The sequence below is a fragment of the Microcebus murinus genome, chromosome 3 (genome assembly GCF_040939455.1).
Source record: "Microcebus murinus isolate Inina chromosome 3, M.murinus_Inina_mat1.0, whole genome shotgun sequence".
Lineage (NCBI taxonomy): Eukaryota > Metazoa > Chordata > Mammalia > Primates > Cheirogaleidae > Microcebus > Microcebus murinus.
Window position 1 is genome coordinate 52,153,229 of NC_134106.1, and position 13,674 is coordinate 52,166,902.

The following is a 13,674-nucleotide window of genomic DNA, read 5'->3' on the forward strand; positions in this document are numbered from 1 at the left end:
ATCCATCCCTCCCCCCCCCATCTGCCTGATACCCAATGAATGTTATTACCATATGTGCACTTAAGTGTTGATCAGTTAATACCAATTTGATGGTGAGTACATGTGGTGCTTGTTTTTTCCATTGTTGGAATACTTAGTAGAATGGGCTCTAGCTCTATCCAGGTAATATAAGAGGTGCTAGATCACCATTGTTTTTTGTGGCTGAGTAGAACTCCATGGTATATATATACCACATTTTATTAATCCACTCATGTATTCATGGGCACTTGGGTTATTTCCACATCTTTGCAATTGTGAATTGTGCTGCTACAAACATTCCAGTACAGATGTCTTTTTTATAGAATGTCTTTTGTTCTTTTGGGTGGATGCCCAGTAATGGGACTGCTGGATCAAATGGTAGTTCTACTTGTAGAACTTTGAGGTGTCTTCATATTACTTTCCACAGAGGTTGTACTAGTTTACAGTCCCACCAGCAGTGAATGAGAGTTCCGATCTCTCCAAATCCACGCCAACATTTACTGTTTCGGAACTTTTTGATGAAGGCCACTCTCACCTGAAATAAGTGATATCTCATTGTTATTTTGATTTGCATTTCCCTGATGATTGGAGATGTTAAACCTTTTCTCATATGTTTGTTGGCCATTAGTCTGTCTTCTTTGGAGAAGTTTCTATTCATGTCCTTTGCCCACTTTTTGATAGGGTTGTTTGACTTTTTCTTGCTGATTTTCCAGAGTTCTACATAGATTCTAGTTATCAGCCCTTTATCAGATGTGTAACATGTGAGTACTTTCTCCCATTCTGTAGGTTATCTGTTTGCTCTCATGGTAGTTTCCTTGACTGTGCAGAAGTTTTTTAATTTAATCAGGTTGCATTTATTTATTTTTGTTGTTGCTGTGACTGTCTTTGGGGTCTTCATAAATTCTTTGCCTAGGCCAATATCTAAGAGTTTTTCCAACATTTTCTTCTAGAATTCTTACAGTTTCATGCCTTAGGTATAAGTCTGTTATTTACTGTGAGTAGATTTTTGTGAGAGGTGAAAGGTGCAGATCCTGTTTCACTGTTTCAGTCTTGTACCTGTGGCTGTCCAGTTTTCTCAGCATCATTTATGGAATATGATATAGAGTATGATATTGGCTGTGGGTGTGTCATATATGGCTGTACCATTTTTTGGTAAGTCTCATCTATGCCTATTTTGTTAAGTGTTCTTATCAGAAAAGGGGGCAGAATTTGTCGAATGTCTTTTATGCATCTATTAAAAGAATCATGTGGCTTTGTTTTGGCTTCTATTTGTGTGGTGAATTACATTTATAGATTTGCATATATTGAACCATCCCTGCAAATCTCTGGCATGAAGCCCACTTGCTCCCGATAGATTATTTTTATAATAAGTACCTGAACTTAGTTTGCTAGGATTTTGTTGAGAATTTTTGCATTTGTATTCATAAGGGATATTGGTCCTTAGTTTTCTTTTTTTTTGTTGTGTCCTTTCCTGGTTTTGGTATCAGGATGATATTGGTTTCATAAAATGTGTTTGGGAGGATTCCTTTCTTCCTTCTTAATGTTGTGGAATAATTTCTGCAGGATAGGTATCAGATCTTCTTTGTAGGTCTGGTAAAATTTTGGTGCGAAACCATCTGGTGCAGGACTTTTCTTTTTAGGAAGGTTTTTTATTGCTGCTTCAATTTCAGTACTTGATATTGGTTTGTTCAGGAATTCTGTTTCTTCCTGATTGAGCCTAGGGAGGCTGTGTATTTCTAAGAATTTGTCCATTTCTCCTGCATTTTCAAGTTTATGTGCATAGAGGTTTTTATAACATTCATATTTGTATTTCCATGGCATCAGTTGTAATTTCTTTTTCATATTTGATTTAGTTTCTTAGAGTACTTTCTTTTCTGCTTCTCATAATCTAGCAAGAGGCATGTCAATTTTTTCAAAGAGCCAATTTTTTGTTTTATTAATCTTCTGTGTAGTTTTTTTGTTATCAATTTCATTTAGTTCTGCTGTGAACTTTGTTATTTCTTTTGCTGAGTTTGGGGTTGGTTTGCTCATCCTTTTCCAGTTCTTTGAGACAATTCATTAGATTGTTGATTTGTGATCTTTCTGTCTTTTAGATGTAGGTATTTATGGATATAAATTTTCCTCTCAGGACTGCTATAGCTGTGTCCCACAGATTTTGATAATTTGTATTTCCTTTATTGTTTAATTCAAAGATTCTTTTGATTTCCATCTTGATTTCCTCATGAACACAATAATTATTCAGCAGAAGGTTGTTTAATTTCCATTGACTTTGTGTAGAGATGAGAGTTTCTGTTGGAGTTGATTTCTAATTTTATTCCACTGTGGTCTGAGATGATGCATGGTATACTTTGTTGTTTTAAATTTGTTGAGACATTGTTTGTGGCCTAGGATATGGTCAATCTTAGAGATGAGCTGATGAGAAAAATGTATATTCAGTGGTTTTTGTTTTGTTCTTTATTTTCCTGTTCTATCAGAGGGTGTTGAAGTCCCCAACTCTTATGATGTTGCTGTTTATCATTTTGTTTAGATCAAGTAGGATTTGCTTTATGAACCTGGGTACACCTGAGTTAGGTGCATAAATATTGAGAATTGTTATGTCTTCTTGTTGAATTGTTCCCTTCATTATTATATAGTGACCGTCTTTGTCTTTCATTACTTTTATTGATTTGAAGACTGTTATCTGAAATCAGAACTGCCAGCTTTCTTTTAGCTTTCATTTGCTTGAGATACTGTTTTCCATCCCTTCATCTAGAGTCTGAATACATCCTTGTGGGTTAGATGTGTTTCCTAAAGACAGCAGATACTTGGCTTGTTTATATCATTTGGCCAACCTATGTCTCTTTAGTGGGAAGTCTAAGCCATTCACCTTTATTGAGAGAATTGGTAAGTGGGGCAGATTTCTGTTGTTCTTGTTGAGTTGAACTTTATTGCTTTGTTTTCCCTCATGAGCCATTGTGGTATCTGGCCTTTGACCTTTACCTTTAAGATGATTTTACAGTGGTGTTTATTGTTCTGATCCATATGTAACACTGTTTTGAGTACTTCCTGGAGGGCAGGTCTTGTCTTGATGAATTTGCTCAGTCTTTGAGAAGGCCTTTATTTCTCTTTCATATAAGAAACTTAAGTTTTGCAGGGTAGAAGATTCTGGGCTGGGCATTATTCTGTTTGAGAAGAATGGGGTCCCTGTCTCTTCTGGCTTGTAAGGTCATAGTTGAGAAGTCTGCCATTATTCTCATGGGTTTTCCTTTGTAGGTTACCTTCTTCTTTTGGCCATATAGCATGTAGGAGGGCCTCTTTGGTGGTTATTTTAGTCAGTCTGATGACCATGTGTTGTAGCATCTACCTGTTTGCATTTAATCTCCCAGGAGTCCATTGCACTTCTTGTACCTGGATATCTAGATTTTTAGCAAGGCCTGGGAAATTCTTCTCTATTATATCCTCAAATAGCTTATCCAGGGGTCCTCAAACTTTTTAAACAGTGGAGCCAGTTCACTGTCCCTCAGACCATTGGAGGGCTGTTGGAGAGTGTGGTGCACATTCCACACATGCACACTACAGGCCCGGGACAAGTTGGCTGCTAAGCAGTACAGGCAGCAGCGGCAAAAACACCTGGCGGGCTGGATAAATGTCCTCAGCAGACCTCATGTGGCCCACGGGCCATAGTTTGAGGACCCCTGGCTTATCCAGTGCTTGTGTATTTTCTTCTTCACCCTTTGAGATGTCTATGATTCTTACGTTAAACCTCTTCACATAATCCCACATTCCTTGTAGGCTTTGCTCTTTTATTTCTCTGCTGTATCTCTATAACGGACTTATTTAATTGAAAGGTGTTATCTTCAATCCCTGAAATGCTTTCTTCTGTTTGATCTACCTTATTCTTGAGGCTTTCCACTGTGTTTTGTAATTCCTTGAATAAATTCTTCATTTCTAGTTCTGTTTAATTTTTCATTAATATTTCAATTTCTTTAGTGAATTTTTCTTCCAAGTCCTGGTTTCTTTGTGTTGGTTATCCATTTTCTCTTGCATATCATTGAGTTTTCTTACAATCCATGTTTGAAATTCATCTTCTGTCATTTTAGTGTTCTGAATTTGGTTGATGTCCATTTCTAGAGAGCCAGTGTTCCCCTTTGGGAGTGTGCTTTCCATTTGATTCTTCATACTTTCAGAGTTCCTTCCCATCTGGATCAGCTGTTGCTTCTTCCCTTTAGGTTTTCATGTAGATAATGACATGCCTAGTTTAGCCTAGTTTAGTCTCTCAGCCAGTAGGTGGTGTTCGTGGGTGAGATTCGACCACACCTTGTATAATGAGTCAGTAGGTGGAGTAAAAAGGTGTACAGAATGACCTCCTAGTCTGTAGGTGGTGCTTGCTGGGAGGAACAAGCTATAGTGTTGTTTTTGGGTACTATAACCAGCTCTTGTTCCTCTGGAGAGGCACTCTAGTATCTCAGGTGGTCAGTGAGGCCCTGGGACTTCCAGGTGTGTCTTTATTCTCCACCTCAGTGGGGATAGGTGAGGGAGTGAGGCTGGGCATAGCTGGGTTGGGTGAGCCTGCCCTCAAGCTCCATAAAGCTGTTAGCAGGGGTCAAAGGTCTGTTCTCTGCTTCTGGGCACAGTTGCCAGGGAGAGGCTGAAATGGCCCCACTTAGCTTAAAAGTCTGTGTGTGGGGGTGGGGCTGAGACTTGCAGTCTGGAACAGGCCTTGCTGTTCTACACCCTCCCCCATTCCGCAATTTCTCCCAGGACTCTGCCAATAGGCAGGACCTCAAGCCAGCAGATCTCCCCTGACTGTGATGCAGGCCAGGAGGTTCACTGCCCAGAATGTAGCCTGACCTGGGAGTGTTGCCCTCCCATGGGAACATGGTTACCCCTCAAGCATGGTGATCTGCCCCTGAAGGCACACACTCCTCAGTATGCTCATTCACAAATATCCATCCCTTCTGTGCTCCTGGGCAATGTGATCGAGACTTAGGTGTATGGGATCTGGCCTGTCCCCTGGGCCCCGGAGATCAATCCCTGACCCTGCCGGGGAGAAGAGTGCTGGTCTCAAGTCACCCACAGGGTGTCCAAGCTGGATCAATGTCTCTTAACCTTGGGCTATGCCCGGTCCTCATTCTTCTGTAGTCACCAGACAGATAGCACCTGGGAGGGCTGGCGGGTAGGGAGCTCACAGTCTGAGTACCCCTCAGTCCACTGTAGGGCCCCAAAAGGAAATGTCGCATTCCCTGCAGATGCCTCTGAGTGGTGGCTTAATTGTCTCTTAGTAGCTGTGGGTAGGGAAGGGTAGAATGAAGCTATATGGTGCCTGCTGATCAGTTCGGGTATGCAGGGCAAGAGATGCCCTGAGGGAGCTGGGAGCCCGGTGCCCTGTCTGTAAGAGGCTCACTGGCAGCAGCTGTCTCTGGGCTGGTGTTGGCAGGTCTCTCCAACCACTCAGGAGCCCATTAGTAGTCTGAGATGCAAGAGAGGGGAAATTTAACCTATCCACCTATCCTTGTTGCTGGTCTCCACGCCTCTTGGGGGGCCTTTTTCCTTCCAATTGTCTGCAACTTCTTCTAGTGGAGTCTCCTGTAGTTTCAAGGCTCCCTTCCTTTTGACCATTTTATGATCTATGTTTGTCTGCCTGTTTATTTGTTCTAAGTTTCTTCTGAAATCTATCTTTCTTGGAGAGACACTCTGGCTGGCAGTTTTTCTCATCTGCCATCTTGCCTCTCCCTTCAAACTGTCCCTTTCCATCTTAACTAAGCAATTATCATGCACTGTGGCCATAACTTTTGCAGTTTGAGGTGCATCAGCAAAAGTAGAATGTATTTCTTTTTCCTTCTTCATAATTTCATGGATAGAAGATTCATTTTTACTATCTTAGCATATGATTTTTTATTTCCTTATTGAGTACTTTCACCTTTTTAGATAAGAAAGTATGTTATGGTTTCTCTTTGGTATATCTGAATTGCCAGCATCATTACTCTTGTGCTTTTTATTTTATTATTAAATAAAATAAGGGTTACTTGAACATAAGCACTGCAATACTACAACAGTGGATCTGATAATGACTGAGATGGCTACTGAGTGACTCACAGCAGGTAGTACATATGGTGCAGATACACTGGACAAAGGGATGATTCACATCCACTTGGGCAGGATAGAATGGGACATTGTAAGATTTCATCACACTACTCAGAACAGCATGCAATTTAAAGCTTATGAACTGTTTATTTCTAGAATTTTCCATTTAATATTCGTGGACTATAGCTGACTGCAGGTAACTAAAACCACAGAAAGTAAAATCACAGATACAGGGAGACTATTATAATAAAAGTATAAATATCTGAATTCTTCTGTGAATGGTTAATATTATTTTAATAGTACTATTGATAAGCCCTTTTAACAAGGATAAAGATTTGCAACAGTGCAATTCAGCTGTAAGTGCACCAAGTGAATTCCAAAAAACCCTAGAGTCAAAAATGTTTGCAAATGTTATAATAAATATTTTACTTTGGAACTTCTCAAAATATTTTATGTATATCAAATTTCCTAAGAAATTAATTTATATTAATATTTCCTTTATGGATTTGGCCACACATCTTTTATTTTGTTTAATATCTCATGGAGCTATTGTATTGAGGAATCTAATCTGGAAATTGTAGGAATAGCAAATTGATTAGAATTGTTCAAGGCCCCTGGCTCTCAATTTTTGAAATTTATGGAGCATTTCCACTGCCAACCCATTCTATTGTGTATACATACCTAAAGCAACCTCTCAAAAATTCACTAATAGAGTAGTTTCTACTTCAGAGATAAGTTGTAAAGACCAAGTAAAATAAGGGATATCACAGTACTTAACATAGGTGACTATGTCAGTGTAAATGTTTAAAATTTATTTTGAGATAATTATAGATTTATATGCACTAGTGAGAAATCCCATGTATTGTTCCCCAGTTTCCTCTTATGAAGCATTGCAAAAGTTTAATACAGTACCAAAACCAAAATATTGATGATGATAGTCAAGATAAATGTAAAATTTTTAAGTTGTAGGAATAGTGGTATATGTGCAGTATTTAATACTGGATCATTAAGTATTATTACATATTCAAATATAGCCTTTCTAGAATTTTAGGCATCAAAAATTAAAGTAAAAAGATTATGGACCAATCCCTCATGAACATAAATCCCAAAATTTTAAAATAATATCAAATCCAGCAATGTATAAAAATACATCACAACTTGTGTTTATTCTAGGAATGCAGGGGTACTTTATCATTTGAAAAAAAAAATCAATGACATTTACCATCTATTGAACAAATCATATGATCATTTTGATAAATGCAGAAAAAGAATCAATAAAACTTTATACCATTTATAGAAACTCTGAATAAGCTAGTTATTGAACTTTCTTAATATGATTAACAGGTTTATGTATTAAAAAAACCTGAGGAGAACCTTATGCCAAATGGTGAATTATTGAAGGCTTTCCCTAAGAATCAAGAAGCACAAAATGATGCCTATTATAACTTCTGCTCAAGATTATACTGCAGCTTCTAGCCAGTGCATTAAATAAAAACAAAAAAAGACATAAGAATTAGGAAGGAATCAAACTGTCCTTATATGCAGATTACATAACTGGGATGTAGAAAATTCAAAAGAATTTAAAACTATTGGCATTAGCACTGTTATATTAAATAGACTGAACTTATAGCCAACAATAGTCAATTGTATATGTATCAGAAATGAACAGAAAATGAAATTTTAAGTAAGGTTACTTTATAGTAAGCAAAAAAATAAATACTTTTAAGATAAATCTAAGAGAAGATGTGAAAGACCACTACAGAGGAAACCACAAAACATTTTTAAGAAAAAATAGAGAAGACATAAATGAATCAGTTCAGCTAAATTTGTCTATAAATTTATGAAATTCCAACCCTTTTCAGCCTCATTTCCCTTAGGTTGGGGTGCAAGCTGATTTTGGATTTATATGGAAAGATAGCTAAAGCCATCTTAAAGAACAAACCTGGGCAACTCGTACTAGCTAAGATTTAAAGCCAGAGTTGCTTAAAGCTGTGAGATATTTGTGTAAGTATAGACAAACACACTAATGAATTAGAACAGAGTCCAGAAACAGTCTATATACTGTCACATATACAAAATACAATGCCTTTTCCACCATAATGGCTAAAAGACAGACAATACCAAGCATATGAGGATAGACAGTTCCAGTGAGAATAGACAAAACTGGAACTTTTATGCACTGCTGGTAAGGAAGTAAATTGTTAAACTACTTTGGAAAACTAGAAGTAGCTACTACAGCTGTATATCCTGTGTCACAGGAATTCCACTTCTAAGCACAAGCCCAACAGATCTGTGTTCCTATGTCTCTTAAAAGACATACACAAGAATGTTCATAGCAACACTATTTATAATAGCCCCAAACTTGAAACAACCCTAATATCCACCAAAGGAGAATGAATCCAATTGTAGTACATACATTGAAATACTGTTATATAGCAAAATGAGTGGAAGAATTACAACTATAAGCAACAATGTGAAAGATTTTCAGATTCATAATGTTGAATAGAAGGAGCCAAATAATAAAAAATATATGTAAAAATCCATTTAAACTTTGAAAAGGACAAAATTAATCCATTGGGCTATAAGTCTGGATAGTTGGGCTGAGGGTGTAGGGTGTATAGTAGGGCTTCTGAGATCCTGGTAATATATATTACTTGCTCCGAATACTGGTTACAAGAATGTATCTACTTAGTGAAAACTTCATTTAGTGATACACTTAGGTTTTGTGCAGTTTGTATATGTCAATAATGTTTTTTTTTAATTACCATATTGTACACTTTATCATCATTCAACTTTTCCTTTGGCAAAGCTTGCTTTTAACTGTGTTGACAGTTATTATATCTGATACTATTTTGTTTTTTTAACAGACTCTCCCATGTAGGTGGAACTACTCTTTCAATATCTTACATAGTTTGGCCTCTTGCTTGCAGAAAACTACTTTGAAAGCCAAAAATTTAATAACTTTCTGCTTTGGGGTAACTTTAAGAGAATAGTGGAATTGGATTGAGGGAATTTGAGATAATATTCGCATTCCCCAGCATGATGTAGGCTTCAACAAAGAGCCAAGCAGAGACCATGATGAGGAAACCAGAGATTCTTTCCTAACTCCACTTGGAATTGTGAGTACAAATACCTAGTTTTCTAAACAAAAGTGGATTAGAATATTCATCTAAGACGTTAGCCTCTTGAAAGTTAATGATGTTATTGAATGGTATCTTTATCAAAAGATAGAACTCTAGGTCAAAGGCCTAAAATAAGGCTGAGAAAAGGGGAGTCACAGGGCTTCAGTGAAAAGATATTTGCTAGAAATGAGGCAGGGCTCAAAGGGGGGGTTACACAGAGATTTCTGGCTAGGAATTATCAGCTGGACACAGTGATCTGATCAGAGAATATATAGGGCACAAGATGCATTTTGGTGAATAGTGGAGTTTATTCATTTTTCTGAAATTTTACGGTAATCTCATCATATTCCTTTTCACCTTTAGTAATTTAAATTGCATTTTAAAGCTAAGATATCATTCATTACATCTGATACCCTGGTGGAAAAGGCAGGATCGAGGACAACTAAGAAAAACTGGATATGAATTAACATCCTGCTGTTTTCCTAAATAGCTAGAGGGATAGGGATGGAACATATTTGTATCCCCATCATATATTGTCATAATTGCTGTTAACATGCTATTGTTTCATTATTTAGTTAGAAGTGACTTCACATAACAAATATAAATTGAACCTACCTCACAGAATTGTGATAAAAATTAAATTAGTTAATTTCTGTAACTGAGAATAGTGTCTGGCTCACAGTGAGCATTCAATAAATATTACCTATTACCGTGTTTCACTGAAAATAAGCCCTACCCCCAAAATAAGACCTAGTGATGGGTGTGGCTACACAGCGCATCTGCACAACCCATGCATTTTGTTGCGGAGCCGTAAAGAAGATGAGCAGCCCTTCTCATCTGCCCCATTGTGACAGCTACTATCCCAGAGGCAGCCCCACAAAACAAGGTCAGCTCCTGGCTATCCTGTGCGTGCTGCAAGCTGAGGCTTTGAGGGGAAAATAACACATCCCGTGAAAATAAGCCTTAGGGTGTCTTCTTAAGGAAAAATAACTATAAGACCCTATCTTATTTTCGGGGAAACATGGTATTATTAGGAGGTACATCAATATCCTTAGCAAGTAACAAGATATAATGATAGGTCAACGAAAGTTATTAAAGATATTATCTAATATTGTATTAATAGTATTCCTTATGGAGATTTGAATGTGCACCTTTGGATTCAGTCAGTTTGGAATTCTCTCAGGGTAGGGAAGAGATAATGATATCTTGTTGGTAAGTAATTGTCAGTCCTGATATTCAAGTTTAAAGCTATCATGGTAGACTGGAGCTATAATATTTTCAGGTGCTTACAAAGTGGAAATCTTTTTAAAACTTCTGTTTCATAGGAGTTCCTCAGAGAAATGAATTATATTACAGGGTCCTTTGCCTAATTTAGAAATAATAAATACCAGGAAGAATAGGAGATTGATTTCTAAGTATTAATACTGCCATAATGAGTGACATTAGATGAACTGAGTTTAAGAAAAGGAAGTTAGTGTTATTATAATGCTCTTTTAAAACTTTCCTTTTTATATTAAAAAGTTTAAATGGACTTTTAGATTCAATCTAAGGCTTCTGATCTGGCTTCTTTAGAATGCTCCACTGAAAAATGACAACAAATCACTCATCAAATTTAAAATACCATATGAAATACTTCACCTAATATAGGACAGAATTCTTCTGAGATATGATATGTCTGTGTATAAATAAAGGATTATATGAATTTCTGTGTTAATTTTAATAATAGCACTGATGATAATAAATTCTTTCCCCAAAAATCTTATGAAAAGAATAATGTCCTTTTTGCTAAATGATGACTTATAGTAATCACTGATTATCAATTGTACATTTATACAATTCCAACTTGTATATCAATATTGTACTATTGGTCAAGGCTTAATTCTTCTTTCTTTAAAGGCACTGTCTTTACAAAGAAAGTAATTCAAATTAACCAACCATGCCCTACAAACATAAATAGAAATGATACTGTGTATTGATGAAAACAAAAAGCACTTTAAAAAAACAGCATTAATTCTTACCAACTCCAGAGGTTATTGATTCTGCATCAATGTCACTAGCTCTTTTTCTTGCCACTTCAGCTAGTGCCAATTCACCCTTATCTAGTGCAAGGTAATGGATATCCTTTGGAAATAAAGAAAAATAAAAGATTAATCCAAAATGAATCTTGCTCAAGTGACAAAAGAGAGTTTGAAAGAAACTTATTGTTCAGATTACAAAATAGAAACAGCTGATGAATATTCTTTTTGTATTTTAAATTCTTTAGTTTTCTTTTCCAGTACAAGCAAATTTTTCTGAATTGGAGATCACAGCTATAACTAAAGGCAATTATTTAAATAAATTATTTTAGGCCTTAAGGAGAATACAAAAGTTTTTAATAAAGTGTTTGACATACTCTGTTTAGTCAGGGAATAAAAATCTAACTTTAATAACTGAGCGAGCTACTTCAGAATTTAATTGAATATTGTATTATGATAAACACTCTAAAATACTAAATCTGATTTTCTATATATGGCATATATTTGTTAATATTATTGCTACTACTATTATTTTGAGCTTATTCAGTTAATAATTAGTATCTAGTGAATACTGGGCACTGTTAGGGAGTATAGATATCAATTACAATAACATGTCTCAAACAGCTTTGAGCCCAGTTAGAGATCACTGTAAATCAACAGTTAATCACATAAAAGTATGATAGATTTTATGGCAGATATTTGTACAGAATACTATAGAGCCAAAGAGGAGGAAATGATCTTTGATCTGAGTCTTGAAGGATAAGAATTATTTATTCTAGCAATATGTCACCAATTTTCCAATGAAGAAAAGGTGACAATGAATGACACCTGAGATATATATATATATATATATATATATATATATATATATATATATATATATATTACACAAAGAAGCTTGTAAGGCAATGGCAGATCTTTTAATATGGAATGAGTGTTGGATGTGTGGGAGAAAGCAGTGGAAAATAAGAGTGAACAAGTAGGTAGAGACACTACAAAGGATTTAAAACTTTTTGGTATACGGAATGATTGTTGGAATGAAAATTTTACTCCATAAAGATGGAAAAAATGTGGTTAGTTTATAATGAAGAAATGAATGGCCTACAATCAGGCAAAAATATTTCACCTTATTCAAATAAATGCAAATTGAAAAAATATAATTTCAAATTATATACATTTTTAAAAATTATTAATCTCAAGTTGCAAAGTTTTGGGAAAACAGGCACTTAACATTTACTGATTAAGACTTTATAGAGCAAGGGTCAGTAAACTATGGCCCATGGGCCAAATCTAGCCTGCCTTTTGTACAGTCCTCAAGTTAAAAATGGTTTTTACATTCTTAATGGTTTGAAGAACTGTCTTCAACCACTGTTATTGAACTCTGAATGGCTTTGGAATTAGCTTTTGGGGCAGACTTGAAAATGTTTAAAACTAAAATTATTAAAGCAAAACTGTGATAAAGTCATTTCCATGAGAACATTTTCAGTTGCAAGTAATGTCAAAGTGAAAAAAAAAAAAAAAAAAAGGCTGGGCACAGCATCTGATCCCACCACTTTGGGAGGCCAAAACATGAGGATTACTTGAGGCTGGGAGTTTTGCACTCCAGCCTGGGCAACATAGCAGGACCTCATCCCTGCAAAAAATTAAATTAGTGGGGCATGGTGGAGCATGACTGTAATTCTAGCTACTGGGGAGGTGGGAGGATTGCTTGAGGCCAGGAGTTAGAGGTTACAGTGAGCTATGATTGCACCACTGCACTCCAGCCTGGGCAATAGATTCTGTCTCTTAAAAGAAAAAAAAGTGATATCTCCATTCCTACACAAATTTCTAGAGACATATTTTCTGATTTCAAACTACAGCAGTGTTTTTCAAACCTTGATCCAAGTGCAAAGGAAATTTCCATATTCCAAAATCCATTTAACTGTGCAATTGAGAAACTTTAATTAGAAGTGATTTGCAATGTAATGACAAGCTAAAAGGCTAGAATGCCTTTTAGCTGATAGAATTCTAAAAATGTCTTCCAGTCTGTGAATATACTCAATTAAAACCATATACTCATGAATTGATATCAGTATTTGGCAGTACCTATCTATGTGGAAAGACATTTTCAAAGGTTAAATATGTAAACTCTCATTGTAGATCAGCATTAACAGATTAATGTTTGCAAAAGATACTGAAGATAGGAAACACAAGCTTTCAACCCCAATTAAAGTGAACTGTTATCCCTCTCCAAAAAAGAATTCATTTTTCTCATATACAGACCTATATTACAAAAATTATACTCAATTATCATAATATTTTAAATTTTGTCAAAGATTTGTGGAAATTGGTTTTTTTCTTGTTATACAAATACCTACATAATAACCTCAGTTTTGCCTCTTGGCCCACAAGCCTATACTATTTTCTCTCTGGCCATTTCCAGAAAAGGTTTGCTGGTCCTATGTTTTAGCAATATA

At 36.0% G+C, this 13,674-nt stretch overlaps 1 protein-coding gene across 3 annotated transcripts in view; it reads right to left on the reverse strand.

Moving 5' to 3' along the window:
* WDPCP (WD repeat containing planar cell polarity effector) overlaps positions 1–13,674 on the reverse strand; it is a 327,586-nt gene that overhangs the window by 91,249 nt on the left and 222,663 nt on the right. For all 3 annotated transcript variants that reach the window (XM_012764900.3, XM_012764898.3, XM_012764905.3), the window contains exon 14: positions 11,222–11,324. In XM_012764900.3, coding sequence (XP_012620354.2) covers positions 11,222–11,324 — 103 coding nt within the window. The remainder of the gene's footprint in view (positions 1–11,221; positions 11,325–13,674) is intronic.